General features: G+C 49.7%; 1 protein-coding gene across 1 annotated transcript in view; it reads right to left on the reverse strand.

The window, feature by feature from the left end:
* Window positions 1-16,313, reverse strand: part of cntnap3 (contactin associated protein family member 3) — a gene marked incomplete at its 5' end in the record, with an annotated part of 75,868 nt that overhangs the window by 15,199 nt on the left and 44,356 nt on the right. The window contains 7 exons of the mRNA XM_083670902.1: window positions 1,636-1,854; window positions 4,157-4,327; window positions 6,412-6,539; window positions 7,038-7,194; window positions 7,837-8,034; window positions 8,511-8,630; window positions 10,384-10,490. Of these exons, the coding sequence (XP_083527028.1) occupies window positions 1,636-1,854; window positions 4,157-4,327; window positions 6,412-6,539; window positions 7,038-7,194; window positions 7,837-8,034; window positions 8,511-8,630; window positions 10,384-10,490 (1,100 nt within the window). The remainder of the gene's footprint in view (window positions 1-1,635; window positions 1,855-4,156; window positions 4,328-6,411; window positions 6,540-7,037; window positions 7,195-7,836; window positions 8,035-8,510; window positions 8,631-10,383; window positions 10,491-16,313) is intronic.

Below are 16,313 nucleotides of genomic sequence, written 5' to 3' on the forward strand. Positions count from 1 at the left end.
CACAAACACACCCACACACCCACACACACACACACACACACACACACACACACACACACACACACACACACACACACACACACACACAAACACACCCACACACACACACACATGCACATATGCACTCACAGACAAACACACACACACACACACACACACACACACACACACACACACACACAATCACACACAAACACACCCACACACACACACACACACACACACACACACACACACACACACACACACACACAAACACCCACACACGCATGATCACACCCATCAGGAAGTCCTGGTCCAGGGTTATTTATTGAACATGATCATTGTTCAGTGTTGGGAAACAGCCGTCTCAGGAGCTGCATATCCAGCAGTGAAACACAGATGATGGCAGTTTGGCAACAATGGGACAGCGGTTGCTATGGAGAAGGTGCATCGACAGTACTTCCTCTTCCTGTCGAGACGGCCTTTTTCTCCATCCATTTATACGTGAAAGAACTGTGCTGCACTAACTCCCCCAAAACTGGTGAAATTGCACACTATTCCACACAATACCCTTTGGAATGACCTACATTACCAAGCTGGGATTCATCGCCCCGTTCTGCACCTGGCAGAGAAATAAACACAAATGGCTCAATTTCTCTGAGTTGCTACTTCAGTCCTGGAGGAGCGGCAGAGACAAACAGGCCAATCTCTGGGTGCCTCAACTCAAAGAAGACATCGGCTGAAAAACCACGTCTCGCTGGTAGACTGGAAGACGCCTGAGAGGCAGTAACACAGTACCACAGTACCACAGTACCACAGTATCACAGTAACACAGTACCACAGTACCACAGTAACACAGTAACACAGGCGGTTATTTCTGGGGGATTCTTTTTTGAGTGGCGCAGTCCCACTCTCATACACAGTCTCATACACAGTCCCTCTCATACACAGTCTCATACACAGTCCCTCTCATACACAGTCTCATACACAGTCCCTCTCATACACAGTCTCATACACAGTCCCTCTCATACACAGTCTCATACACAGTCCCTCTCATACACAGTCTCATACACAGTCTCATACACAGTCTCATACACAGTCCTACTCTCATACACAGTCTCATACACAGTCTCATACACAGTCCTACTCTCATACACAGTCTCATACACAGTCTCATACACAGTCTCATACACAGTCCTACTCTCATACACAGTCTCATACACAGTCTCATACACAGTCTCATACACAGTCCTACTCTCATACACAGTCTCATACACAGTCTCATACACAGTCCTACTCTCATACACAGTCTCATACACAGTCTCATACACAGTCCCTCTCATACACACTCTCATACACTGAATATATCTGTTTTTGTTGTATAGAGACGGTGGAGAGAGACAGGAAAGTAAGGAGGAGAGGGCGTGTCAGCAGGATGTGTCAGAAGGGTGTGTCAGCAGGGTGGTGCCAGCAGGGTGGTGCCACCCTAGACCACTGGACCACCCCAGGAACACCCCAGACCACTGGACCACCCCAGGAACACCCCAGACTACTGGACCACCCCAGGAACACCCCAGACCACTGGACCACCCCAGGAACACCCCAGGCCACGTTTCTGGGAGCTTCTTAAGAGATAAAGAGTGTTGTTCATACCCACAAATAACTGGCTGTTGAGCTGCAGGTGGATGTGTCCGTCGGCGGGGGCCTTCTGCGTGGCGGCGGGGAGGCCGTCCACACGCAGCGACGCCTCCTTCACGTTGCGCTCCGCCTGCACACGGTGCCACCTGTCATCGTTCAGCGCCACGCCCGTCTCCACCCTCACCTCCAACGGCCCGTTGCCCACGTCAAAGGAGAAGACCACCTCAGAGGAGGCTGTGGAGGGGAGGAGGGGAGGGGAGGGGAGGGGGGAGGAGGGGAGGGGGGAGGAGGGGGTGGTGGTTATAGACACACTGTGTGACTAGTATTGGGATGGCCGGTAGCCTAGATATACTGCAACACCTGCAGACCAGCAGAGTGTTGGCTTTTTACTCCCAAATAATTGTTGAATGATAACATTTTTTAGATTGAGATAATGTTGTACCCTGAGGAGAAGGCAGACATTTAATTTCCAATCTCGTCCATAAAATCCTCATCTAACCCCCACAAGGACAGACTGACTCACCACAGTAACCTTCTCTGCTCTTATGAAATCCTGTTTTTTTTGTAACTTTCAGTTTATGTTGACCGTGACGTTTTGTTGATTTGTTGATTAAAAGCTGTGCTGCTGCAATCTGGACTACAACCTGGACTACAACCTGGACTACAACCTGGACTACAACCTGGACTACAACCTGGACCTTGTAGAGACACATGAGACCTCTGGAGTCGTCATGCTGATACCAACACTAGTCTTACAGCACACGTTGTTCCCTCTCCCCAAAACCTTTCATACACACAACCAGACGCACATTACTGGCACCTCCGACAATGTGCCATTTCCCCCCGAAAAAAATCAAGTCTCGCATTTTCCTCATCTGTCGCATATGTTCAGAGAGGGCGCTAATTTAATTTCCTCCTGCCTCCCCATCTGTGGGATGGACTCAGATCTGAATGGATTTTAATGAAGAGGACCTAGAGGAAAGCCGGGGCACAGCCAGAGTCAGTCATCAAACACTTCTCTGGCAGCAAAAAACAACTGGATGAAAATGCTGATAGTCTGTTCTGAGGTCCTTGGTATTCACTGCACAGGCCTCCCCTGCCTCCTTTAGCAGCACCGAGCTCACTAGGAGGACTTATCTAAGGGACTGGAACTGCACTGAGGGGAAAAATAGCAGACGCTTTCTCAGTTCAATAACCTAATCAACAAATGCTGGTTGAATGCATAGATAGGGCGTTCATTCATTCTGCTACTGTATCAATCGCAGCATCCCCATCTGCTACAATATTCACTCAACCAAGGCGTGTGGAAAATCTTTTTCAATCTTCATTCTGCTTGGGAAGAAAAAAAAGGACTTGATTGTACAGTGATTCAACCAGGACTTCACATCCAGACCTCTTTGTACGCGTCTCTCGTAATCCAGTTTAGTGCTCACGTGACAATGGGTTAATTTTTTTAAAATATGTTTTTAGGGAATTTCTGCTTTATTGAGATAGAGACAGTAGATATTGACAGGAAGGATGGGAGAGAGAGAGAGGAGGGATGACATGCAGGATAGTTCGAGGGTCGGAATCGAACCAGGAACCTTGCGATTACGTGGTAAGCGCATTAGTGTGCTACGCCACTAAGCGCCCTGACAATAGGGTTAATTGAGCTCTGTGAAGTGTAGGATGGGTCACTGCTATAGAACAGACACTTGCTGTACTGTTTCCCCTATAAGGTCACAGCCACTGCTCCCATCCATCACCGCTGGCTGCTGTCTCCACAGACAATAACATCCAGCACCACTTTCACAATGTTAACACTCCGCTACAGATGTCCAAAAAAATGAGTCGAGACAATACCCAATAGAAAAAAAAGCTCTTCCCCCAAGTCCACACCCATGGGGATCGCTGGCTCCTGCCCGGGTGTGGATTAGTTGCCATGGGACCAGGGAGCAGAAGACGACAATAACACAGTGCCAGACCACAGAGCACAGAAAACGTCAGCCTATACTGTGATAATAAGCAGTTGTATCTGAACTGAACAAAAGTTATCGTAAAAGAAGTACATCAGGATGGCAGGCTGTGCTTCGCTATAACAATAGAAATTTCATAATTTCCCCACGGAGAATGAGCTCATGATTTGTGTGTGTGTGTGTGTGTGTGTGTGTGTGTGTGTGTGTCTCAGTTCTTTTTGGCACCTCAGAAAGGTACACTGCTGTAATGCTGGTGTACCAATAGAACAATCTCGAGGAATTGAGGGTCAAGACCCCGGCAATTTTAATATCCCTGACCAAAATATCCCTGACCAAAATATCCCTAACCAAAATATCCCTGACCAAACTATCCCTGACCAAACTATCCCTGACCAAAATATCCCTGACCAAACTATCCCAGGCCAAAATATCCCTGACCAAAATATCCCTGACCAAACTATCCCAGGCCAAAATATCCCAGACCAAAAGCTGCATCAAGGAGACCAATCATGTCCAACGCCACATTGGAAGACGTATATTACATCTGAGATGAAAGCGAGGGTCAGGAGGTGTTCACTTACAGCTGAGTTCGATCCGGATGAAGTCTTTGATGCCAAGGTTCTCCAGGAACACTCCGGAGGAGCTGTTGGTCTTGAACAGGAAGGAGATGTCTGCGCTCAGCTCCCCGTGGAACGTCGGGAAGTGCAGGTACGACGTCTCCTTGTTGAAAAACGCAGCGTTCCAGAAGTTCTCTAAAAAATGGCGAAAAAATACCTAATTATGATGCTATAACGAGACTCTGATAAACAGAGCAACTGTTCCACTCATTAGATAACGCCACGTACAGATCCACATTCCAGCCACACTCTTTCATTTATGTCTGTTTACTGGAAGGATATTTTTCAGGTATTGGCGCTGCAATTAGAAATGAAAAAAAAAAGAAAAGAAAGAAAGATTAAAACTGTGATTAATTCATTATTGCCTGATTAGCAACTACCATCACTATACAAAGATAAAAGGGAACATTGTTTTCTTAACAATTCTGCTAATGGCTTTTGTACACATAATTAGCTTCTGTACATACTAGTGTATATAATTAGCAAGATGATTGATGGGGGGAACGAGGACCTAGAGTATAAGAGAGCTGTAGACCGACTGTAGGCTGTACATGAGAACCCTGGGAGAACCCTGGGAGAACCCTGGGAGGTGACAGAGGATTAGAGACATACTGTACATCAATGCACTGCATCCCACTCCCAGGGGCTTCCTGCTGCATCAATAATCTGGTTACTGCTGCCGAGGTCCCTTCACTGTTTACCTCCATCTGTCAATAACGTCATTTCAGACATGGTGTTTAAGTCACAGCAGTGTGAACATCACAGCGACAGCACGCTCCTGTAGATTCTGCCTCTACAACATCAGAAGGATACGTCCATTCCTCACCAGAGAAGCAGCACAACTCTTGGTCCAAACACTTGTGATCTCTCGCCTTGACTACTGCAACACACTCTTGGCCGGGCTCCCCGCCTCTGCCATCAGACCTCTGCAGCTCATCCAGAATGCTGCTCCCCAAATTCTCCCATGTCACCCCCCTCCTTCGCACCTTCACTGGCTCCCGGTAGCAGCTCACATCAGATTCAAGACCCTGGTGCTTGCCTACCAGGCGGCTAAGAGAACAGCCCCTCCCTCCTTGCAAGCGATGGTCAGCCCCCAAACCCCGGCCCAATCACTCCGCTCTTCCACCTTGGCTGGCCACCTGGCACCTCCGCCTGTACGTGGATGCAGCAGTCATGCTATTTGGTCACAGCTTTTCACTGTCCTGGCGCCCTTCTGGTGGAACGAGCTTCCCACTGCTGTCAGGACTGCAGAGTCACTACCCATCTTCCGCCGTAGATTGAAGACCCATCTCTTGACTGTCCCTCCTAAAGACCTCTTTATCCCCACTACCCCCTATACTGTTTCTCTACTGTAAATAAATTAATTAAAAAAATAATTCTTCCTTCTTCTAGCACTGTGACTACCAATAGCCCCTGGTCCTATCAAAGATTTGTTTTTCTTATGATGACTGATGTATAGATGATTCACTTACTTAGACAAATGTATTTGTTGTAAGTCGCTTTGGATAAAGGCATCTGCTAAATGTCTAAAATATAATGTAAATTATAAAAATGTTAAGTCTGGGTGTACAGTACATACAGTAAGCCTACTCTATAATGTCCACAAAGAAATTATGTGTATCTAGTGTATCTACAGTTTATCTATATCTGAATAAGCTGAATCTGAATAATCTGAATTTGGCTGATATTTCAGACACAAGATGAGCATGGATTTGACCATTGCAGTTAGGGTAAGGTCAGGACAGGAGGTCAGGACAGGAGGTCAGGACAGGAGGTCAGGGCAGGAGGTCAGGACAGGAGGTCAGGACAGGAGGTCAGTACAGGAGGTCAGGACAGGAGGTCAGGACAGGAGGTCAGTACAGGAGGTCAGTACAGGAGGTCAGGACAGGAGGTCAGGACAGGAGGTCAGTACAGGAGGTCAGGACAGGAGGTCAGGACAGGAGGTCAGGACAGGAGGTCAGTACAGGAGGTCAGGACAGGAGGTCAGGACAGGAGGTCAGTACAGGAGGTCAGGACAGGAGGTCAGTACAGGAGGTCAGGACAGGAGGTCAGGACAGGAGGTCAGTACAGGAGGTCAGGACAGGAGGTCAGGACAGGAGGTCAGTACAGGAGGTCAGTACAGGAGGTCAGGACAGGAGGTCAGTACAGGAGGTCAGTACCACAGAGTGACAACAATCTTTGTATACTTTCAGTATTATCTTACAGTCCTTACTACTTACTGTCGCCATGGCACCTCAGGGGACCGACTCTGTATGCAGCCTCTGATCCCGGTCTCTGGAGGTCCCCCACCAGCACCCCTCTGACAGGCAGGTGGTCCTTATGAGTGAGGAGGCCAGAGTCATTCGCCCTGGATTCAAAAAGACAGGAACGCATGCATCAAAACCACAGAAGAAGAAAACACAACGTAAACAACAATTCTGCAACAGTCCATAACAATTTTAACTGCAGGCGGAGTTAAAATAGGACTGTGAAAACACGAACAGCCACATCCAGATGGTGTTTATTACACTTGCTCTTATAAGTTAAAACTGTTGTGAAAGCTGGAGGATTAATTCTAAAAATACAAATGCTGTTACTGGTAGAACATTCAGCTCTTTTCCGAACATGATTAAATATTGAAAAGGCGAGAGAAAAATAGCCTGTAAATATAGTGGCACTGTATAGAGCCTGGATCCTACAGGAGACAGGAGTTAGGACGGGAGTGAGGACGGGAGTTAGGACGGGAGTTAGGACGGGAGTTAGGACGGGAGTGAGGACGGGAGTTAGGACGGGAGTGAGGACGGGAGTTAGGACGGGAGTGAGGACGGGAGTGAGGACGGGAGTAGCGATGGTGGGATGGAGTTACCAGTCTTTGTGGTCTGCGTCACAGTTGCAGTAGTGGTTGGAGTCAAGGCAGTTCTCCTGAAGACCACAGGCACACTGCTGGCTGCCTGGGACAGCTCCTCCCCAGTACGTCTGGGCCTCTCCTGAGCGCCCCACCCACCAGGTGAACGGGGTTCCGTCTGGAAAACACTCTTCTTGTTAATCAATCACTATTAATTTATTCACCTTCATTCATGAAAGAAAGCCTTTTAGAGATATTCTCTTGCTTCCATTACTTGTCTGATCGCGTCCATCCATCTAAAAAGCTGTCTGAGTTAAAACACAAACCAACACTGTACTGTCCCTCATTATTCTTCATTTGACACTTTCCAGCATAATTTATTTAGCCTTGACAATGTTTTCCTCCTCTCTCCTCAGGATGTGCCGTAATGAGACAGCTAATGGACTGCAATTACACGCTGAAGCTGTGACTCTATGAATTCTCTTTTTTCATGTTCATTTACATGTCTCGAAAAGTCATTATGAGGTGAACAACCTACAAATGAACACCATATTGAAGCAAGTCATGGTTAACACAAAATAAACAAATCACCAAACTCTCCCTCAGTGTATCAAACACATCAAAAAAGGTGAATATTCAGTATACACATCATTGAGAAAAAAATCCCGATAGCTAAATAGATTTGCAACAAAAAGCATAATAATCAGTTTGCAACGTCTGTTTAACCTCCACGTGTGTGGTTCACTCACAGGCGACTGAGCAGCTTTTTAATCAGGCCGAGGAGCGGGAGTGATCAATACGGTGAATAAAAAGGGCTTACCTGGTGTGTTTAAGAGGCGTGACTTTCTGCAGTGGTAGGAGAGTTCCTGTTCGCAGTGCTCCGCTGGGGTAATTACAGCCTGGAGCTGTTCCACGTCGGCCGAATAGTTAAAATAGGCTAAATGCTGATTTCTCCCCGAGGACTGCTTTAATTTGGTCAGCTCTGTGTTATTGTGCTGGATCACCATCCATGTTTTATCTGGAGAGGGGAGGAGAGAGGGGGAAACCCCAGGGTCATTATCCATAACTACGCGAATGCCTAATGACACAGAGACACAGTGGGATGGGTGGGCGGGCCCTCTGGAATCGGGAATCTGTCAGACGATCTGGCATATCTGCCACCGCAGAGAGCTGCAGAGAGCCGTCACCTACGCAAACGAGGTGTCTATTTCTGGGAAGATAACAACCCTACACCAGGGGGCAAGAGGAGCCAAACTATACGCCAAATTGTTAGAGTGAGGGTGGCACTGCACTTGAACCCTTGGTGGTGACATCTACTCCTCTGTCATCAGCGCGGTGGAACAGACGCATCCGACCGTGGCGACACCAAAGGGCTGATTATCTTCTGTAAAACTGCCTCTCTCCCTCCGGTGCAAAGGCTCGTTAAGCCTGGCTAGTCCTGCACTAGTTGATAGGCTGACTGGAGAGGTACCGCGCTGGAGGTGTGAGGTTTACCTGTCATGTTGCAGTAGATGAGCTGTGGCTTGATTGGCCCGCTGCCATCCACATCTATGTAATACAGCCCAGATGTGTTTCCCCGGTGTTTGTACGCCTCACATGACTGCTCGTAAATAGCTGTAGGAAAGAAAGGAACAAAGGCTGAGGAAAAAAACACTTCCTAGGAAACTGCCAAACACGTACAGTAATGAGAGCTGTATGCCGTAATAAGCAGGACTGCAGACTCCACAAGGATCATTACAGGCTAATGACCAGGGAGTTCTGTGCAGGGACCGCTCCTCCCACGGTTGGTATGGGTGCTCAGGGTTCCTTCAGGTAACGACTGCTTAATTAAAAATGAAAGCGAAGCAGACTGATTTAAATTGCATCAGTTAATGCGCATTAGCGTCCCATGATTCTTATCACACCTGAAGCGTCAGGAGTGGCCCGCCGCATGATTTGAATTCCAATTGAGTGCAAATTACAAGGGGAACAACTTCTATGTACACGCATAATCTCCACCGCCATTTAAAACATTGATTCAGTTAACAGCGATGTGAGGACTTGAGTCTTGAGCATAAACTCGATTTCTGCAACAGACTTTTCTCTCACTGTGAGTGTGCTGTCATATTGTTCACAACTTTAGACAGCGTTTAAATGAACATCTCGCTTGACGATGGGGAACACATTAACATTTTTCAATGGAGGAGCATACTGGATGCTTTGGCAAGTGCTGACAGATGATAATCTATGTTTTTTGGAGATAGCAAATTACTATCTAACTTTCAGAACAGATGATGGAAAAAAAAAAAAAAACCCGTTTAGATCCTAAGAAAGTGTGTGATGGTCTGCCAAAACAGCAGCGTCGGAGAAAAGGCTCTGAAACCCACTCTTTGTCTTGGGCGCTCCAGCTTTGTGCTAGCAGTCTGTTGATGCAGAGGAGGTACATTATTGATGTTTACCATCATTATTTGAAAAGAACGGGCACAAAAAAACCTGCTGCATTCTAGATTAAAGGGTGACAGTTTCCCAGAGGAACGCAGGCTCCATCTTTGCAGGTGCTGTTTCCTTGTGTTTACTGTGTTGAATCAGCCCTGCATAATGTCTGCTGGCTGCTCCACCATCTTGTAAATAATGAACTACCTGTACTATGAAAAACAACATTATATGAACCAAACGTTGTATCCAGGTGACCGTTCTTTCTCACTGAGATGATCTTTCACTGTAATGACTGCACGTTCAAACCCCAGTAGAACGCCCCCCCCGCCCCCCCCTCTGTGTCTACACAGCACAGAATAATGATCATTTAACAGTTTAGTCACACTTTTTTTATTTTATTCACCTCACCCCCCAAAGCGTCCTTTGAACGATCAGACTCTTAGTTAAAATCTAATTAAGTGGAAAGAGTTTCAGTGATGCCTCCCTTTTGTCTCCTGCTCACTTTCAAACAGCTGAAGTGTGAAAGTGTTAAATGGAGAGTCCATTATGTTTGACTGACAAGTGCTTAATTTCACGTCTTCCGCACCATTTCTGATGACACTGGACACAGAGAAGCCTCGCATATAATAAACGGGCTCTTTCCTAATCCTCATCAATGGAGAGGCTTTGTGACGAGGGTCTGCCAAGGCGGCCATCAGAGATGAGACGTTTGACCTTGAATACAACTCACTGTTTCTCTGCGCAGGAGGAACAAACACCACTCTGGATACAGTGGGTCGGTTTAGTTCTGTGTGAGGAATTAAACACACTCCTCCTACTCTCTCTCTCTCTCTCTCTCTCTCTCTCTCTCTCTCACACACACACACACACACACACATGCACACAGACACACGCACGCATGCACGCACACACGCACACACGCACAAACAAGTACAGTCTCCAGGCTCCTTACAGCTGTGACATGTTGCTCCGCTGTAACCTGTGTTGGAGCAGTTGCAGTGGAAGGTGGTCCAGGACTGAGAGCACCTTCCTGCGTGTTCACAATGGCTTGGAGAGCACCTGAGAAGACAGGAGAATACATTTACATACTGCACCTGAGAAGACAGGAGAATACATATTTACATACTGCACCTGAGAAGACAGGAGAATACACATTTACATACTGCATTCAAAACCTTCAGTGACAGTGGTTACACACATTGTGCATCTGAAAGCTGTTTTCTCAGACCCAAACGTCCAACAAAAGCGTCTCTTGGTCGCCAGATATTCTATGAATATCTTAGAGAGCCTCTGAATTGATAATCTCTTTGTAGGTTTCCTTTTCTTCAAACACTGCCCCCTCTTGAACTGCCTAGCTAACTCTGCCCAGCTAGGAACAGTATAGAAATGTTTTCAAAACACCATTCTTTGAATGTTGATTCAGGACATGAAAAGAACATTTTTCTTTTTTGAATATTTTCAGAATGCTTCAGGCACCACTGGCATCACCACACATGCTCTGATATTGTATGGAGAACATTACATAGTTATTCTCCCCACTGAGACCGTCTGAGAATAGAATACAACTTGATTTGTCTTTCACAACTGATACAGGTCTGATCCGCTCCCAACTCCCAACTCTGAGCCTAACCCAACTCTAACATCTACGAGGAGCCCAGGTCCAGGTCCAGGTCCAGGTCCAGGTCCAGGTCCAGGTCCAGGTCCAGGTCCAGGTCCAGGTCCAGGTCCAGGTCCAGCTGGAGCCCAGGTCCAGGTCCAGGTCCAGGTCCAGGTCCAGCTGGAGCCCAGGTCCAGGTCCAGGTCCAGGTCCAGGTCCAGGTCCAGGTCCAGGTCCAGCTGGAGCCCAGGTCCAGGTCCAGGTCCAGGTCCAGGTCCAGGTCCAGGTCCAGGTGCAGGTCCAGGTCCAGGTCCAGGTCCAGGTCCAGGTCCAGGTCCAGGTCCAGGTCCAGGTGCAGGTCCAGGTCCAGGTCCAGGTCCAGGTCCAAGTCCAAGTCCAGGTCCAGGTCCAGGTCCAGCTGGAGCCCAGGTCCAGGTCCAGGTCCAGGTCCAGGTCCAGGTCCAGGTCCAGGTCCAGGTCCAGGTGCAGGTCCAGGTCCAGGTCCAGGTCCAGGTCCAGGTCCAGGTCCAGGTCCAGCTGGAGCCCAGGTCCAGGTCCAGGTCCAGGTGCAGGTCCAGGTCCAGGTCCAGGTCCAGGTCCAGGTGCAGGTCCAGGTCCAGGTCCAGGTCCAGGTCCAGGTCCAGGTCCAGGTCCAGGTCCAGGTCCAGGTCCAGCTGTCGGCTCACATAACTACATGTATGTGCTGTATGTGAGGGCATTCTCCTACATGCTACCGTATGTCAGTCATCGTACAGCAGAGACGCCCGTCTGTTCTCAGAGAGATAAAGATCAGCCCGTCTGATCTGAAGGAGGCCATTCTGCCATAGTCAGCCCAACCTGAGACATTCATCTGATGGCACTGATCCCAGCACAGCCACTGAGCTGCATCACAGGATTTCACAGGCTGATACACACACACACGCACACACGCACACACGCACACGCACACACACACACACCAAACATTGGTAAATGCCTTGTGGCAGAAGCAGTGTGTTGCTGACGGTGTGTATCCAGCTGGTCAGTCAGGGTCCAGACTCGGAGACTCGGAGACAGACACACACACACACACACACAGACACACACACACACACACACACACACACACACAGACACACAGACTGACAGACACACCAGCCAGACCAGTCAGACCAGCCAGACCAGTCAGACCAGTCAGACCAGTCAGACCAGTCAGACCAGTCAGACCAGTCAGCCCTCCACAGGGACCCTCGCTGACTGACAGCTGCATTAAGGTCAACAGCAAGAGAAGGAAGGGTGTCAGAGGGGTGAGATTCTCCTCTGGCTGTGTTTGGAACGTGAGGGGCGATGGTGGGGCAGATAACAACCCCGGTGATGGAGCGGGGGCGGGGGGCCGCGGCGGGGGCGGGGGGCCGCGGCGGGGGCAGGGGATGTGTTTGGACAGCGGAAATGAGGTCAGAGGGATTGTGAATGGAGCGGGGAGAGGAGAGCGGTGGGGGGGGGGGGGGGGGGGGTCTGCTGGAGGACGGGGGTCTGGTTGAACCAACACACTGAGAGGCCCGGACCTGAGGGAACATGACGGGACATCAGAGTGTCTGTCCAACGGCACGCAACCAACCTCCCATGTCGTTACTGTCTCACCCCCATGCCGGTCCACCCCCGCGCCGGTCCACCCCCGTGCCGGTCCACCCCCGTGCCGGTCCACCCCCGTGCCGGTCCACCCCCGCGCCGGTCCACCCCCGCGCCGGTCCACCCCCGCGCCGGTCCACCCCCGCGCCGGTCCACCCCCACGCCGGTCCACCCCCGTGCCGGTCCACCCCCGTGCCGGTCCACCCCCGTGCCGGTCCACCCCCACGCCGGTCCACCCCCGTGCCGGTCCACCCCCCGTGGTGAAGAGCATTACAGAGACAGTTAGAGAATGTCCTTTCAAAGCCTTCAAAGAGGGACAGCAAAGTAAATAACCTTGTTCCCCTGAACAGCATGATGGGACAGTGTGTGTATAGAACAGCATGATGGGACAGTGTGTGTATAGAACAGCATGATGGGACAGTGTGTGTGTATAGAACAGCATGATGGGACAGTGTGTGTGTATAGAACAGCATGATGGGACAGTGTGTGTGTATAGAACAGCATGATGGGACAGTGTGTGTGTATAGAACAGCATGATGGGACAGTGTGTATATATAGAGATATATTTATTTATTTTTTATCCCCTTCGTCTGTGGTGTTGAGAGCCAGCACCTGCTCCAGAACAGGGTGACAGGAGGCTGGCAGACACTCTCCTCTCCCAGAGACCCCCCCTTCCCTCCCCGAGACCCCCCCTTCCCTCCCCGAGACCCCCCCTTCCCTCTCCGAGGCCCCCCCTTCCCTCCCCGAGACCCCCCCTTCCCTCCCCGAGACCCCCCCTTCCCTCCCCGAGACCCCCCCTTCCCTCTCCGAGACCCCCCCTTCCCTCCCAGAGACCCCCCCTTCCCTCCCCGAGACCCCCCCTTCCCTCCCCGAGACCCCCCCTTCCCTCTCCAAGGCCCCCCCTTCCCTCCCAGAGACCCCCCCTTCCCTCCCAGAGACCCCCCCTTCCCTCCCCGAGACCCCCCCTTCCCTCCCAGAGACCCCCCCCTTCCCTGCCCTAGACCCTCAATTCCCTGTGTGTGTGTGTATGCATTTGTGTGTGCGCGCGCGTGTGTGTATGCGCATGTGTGTGCACGTGTGTGTGTGTGTGTGTGTGGGCGTGTGTGTGCGTGTGCGCGCGTGTGTGTGTGAGTATGTGTGTGAGCTTGCAGGAGACAGATCCTCTCCTCCAGACCCGGGGAACAAAGGTGAGGAACGGCAAATTACGAGCGGGACGGACCCCGCGCCATCGGCACGACCTCTCCTGACCTCTGTGTGCTGTCAGGTTTTGCGGGGCGATTGCAGCGAGCTAAGACACGCCCACACGCTGTAGGAGGTCTCACACACCAAGCAGCAGCAGGGCGGAGCCGCAGTAGTGATAGACACACACACAACCATGCAACAGAACACACACACAACCATGCAACAGAACACACACACAACCATGCAACAGAACACACACACAACCATGCAAGAGAACACACACACAACCTTGCAACAGAATACACACACAACCATGCAACAGATTACACACACAACCATGGAACAGAACAGACACACACAACCATGCAACAGAATAGACACACACAGCCATGCAACAGAATAGACACACACAGCCATGCAACAGATTACACACACAACCATGCAACAGATTACACACACAGCTAGGGTTAGGGTTAGGGTTAGGGTTAGAGTTAGGGTTAGAGTTATACAGGGTTAGGGTTAGGGTTAGAATACACAGACACAGCCATGCGACAGACTACAGCCACTAGACTACAGCCACTAAACTACAGACACTAAACTACAGACACTAAACTACAGCCACTAGACTACAGACACGAGACTACAGCCACTAAACTACAGCCACTAGACTACAGACACTAAACTACAGCCACTAGACTACAGCCACTAGACTACAGCCACTAGACTACAGACACTAGACTATAGACACAAATGTCTAACACTCACAGCTGCAGCACGCACAGCTAATGAAACTGTAGCACTAATACTACTACTACTACTACTGCTACTGCTACTGCTACTACTACTACTACTATACTACTGCTACTGCTACTGCTACTGCTACTGCTACTACTACTACTACTATACTACTACTACTACTACTACTACTATACTACTACTACTACTACTACTACTACTACTACTACTACTATACTACTACTACTACTACTATACTACTACTACTACTACTACTACTACTATACTACTACTACTACTACTATACTACTACTACTACTACTACTACTACTATACTACTACTACTACTACTACTATACTACTACTACTACTACTATACTACTACTACTACTGCTACTGCTACTGCTACTGCTACTACTACTACTACTACTACTACTACTACTACTACTACTACTACTATACTACTACTACTACTACTACTACTACTATTACGGCTCTACTGGTGAGTAATAGACTACTCGGGCTTTGCAGCATGGCATTGAGTTTATCTGCAGGGGGTGAATTACATGAAACCATCCAATGATCTGGGGAATTGTATGTAATTACCGCCCAGCAAGAGGACATAACAATGAACTGAAATAAAAGCTATTTGCCACAACACCATAAAATATTGTTAATGATGCCAATAATGGGTATTATTATTATTATTATTATTATTACACACAGTAAGTGTAAATGCACAAGATGGCGTCAGAAGGATGATGCAGAACCAGTGGACGGTGTTCTTCTCTCTCTGTGCCTGAGCCCGTCTGTCGACACAGGCCCAGGCCCAGGTCCCAGGTCCAGGTCCAGGTCCAGGTCCAGGTCCAGGTCCAGGTCCAGGTCCAGGTCCAGGCCCAGGCCCAGGCCCAGGCCCAGGCACAGGCCCAGGTCCAGGTCCAGGTACAGGTCTAGTCAGGTCCAGGTCCAGGTCCAGGTCCAGGTCCAGGTCCAGGTCTAGTCAGGTCTAGTCAGGTCCAGGTCCAGGTCCAGGCCCTGGCCCAGGTCCAGGTACAGGTCCAGGTCCAGGTCCAGGTCTAGTCAGGTCCAGGTCCAGGTCCAGATCCAGGTCCAGGTCCAGGTCTAGTCAGGTCCAGGTCCAGGTCCAGGTCCAGGTCCAGGCCCAGGCCCAGGTCCAGGTCCAGGTCCAGGTACAGGTCCAGGCCCAGGCCCAGGCCCAGGTCCAGGTCCAGGTCCAGGTCCAGGTCCAGGTCCAGGCCCAGGCCCAGGCCCAGGTCCAGGTCCAGGCCCAGGTCCAGGTACAGCTAGTGGAGAGTGGTCTAAAACCAGTGAGGGTATAAATAATTCAGCCCCAGTCTCGTGGTCTAAGCAGCTCTGTGGTATCGCCTCATTCCGTTAGTCGCGGCTCCGGCAGGAAGCTTGACGTGTCAACATTGCTGTTATTTCATTATATACAGTAGCTGTTTACGGCCAAGTTCATTTATCACACAAACACTTTCCCCTGATGCTGATGTTTCACAGGAACCAGAGGAACACAATGGGAGCTCAAAGAAGTCCTCCCCCTCTTTCTCTCTCTCTCTCTCTCTCTCTCCCTCTCTCTGTCTCTCTCTCTCTCTCTCTCTCACACACACACACACACACACACACACACACCACACACACACTCACATCCCCCAAACCTTACGCACACATACACACACACACACACACACACACACACACACACACACACACACACACACAAACCTTAGGCACACACA

Source organism: Argentina silus, assembly GCF_951799395.1.
Source record: "Argentina silus genome assembly, chromosome: 5".
In the NCBI taxonomy this organism is placed as follows: domain Eukaryota; kingdom Metazoa; phylum Chordata; class Actinopteri; order Argentiniformes; family Argentinidae; genus Argentina; species Argentina silus.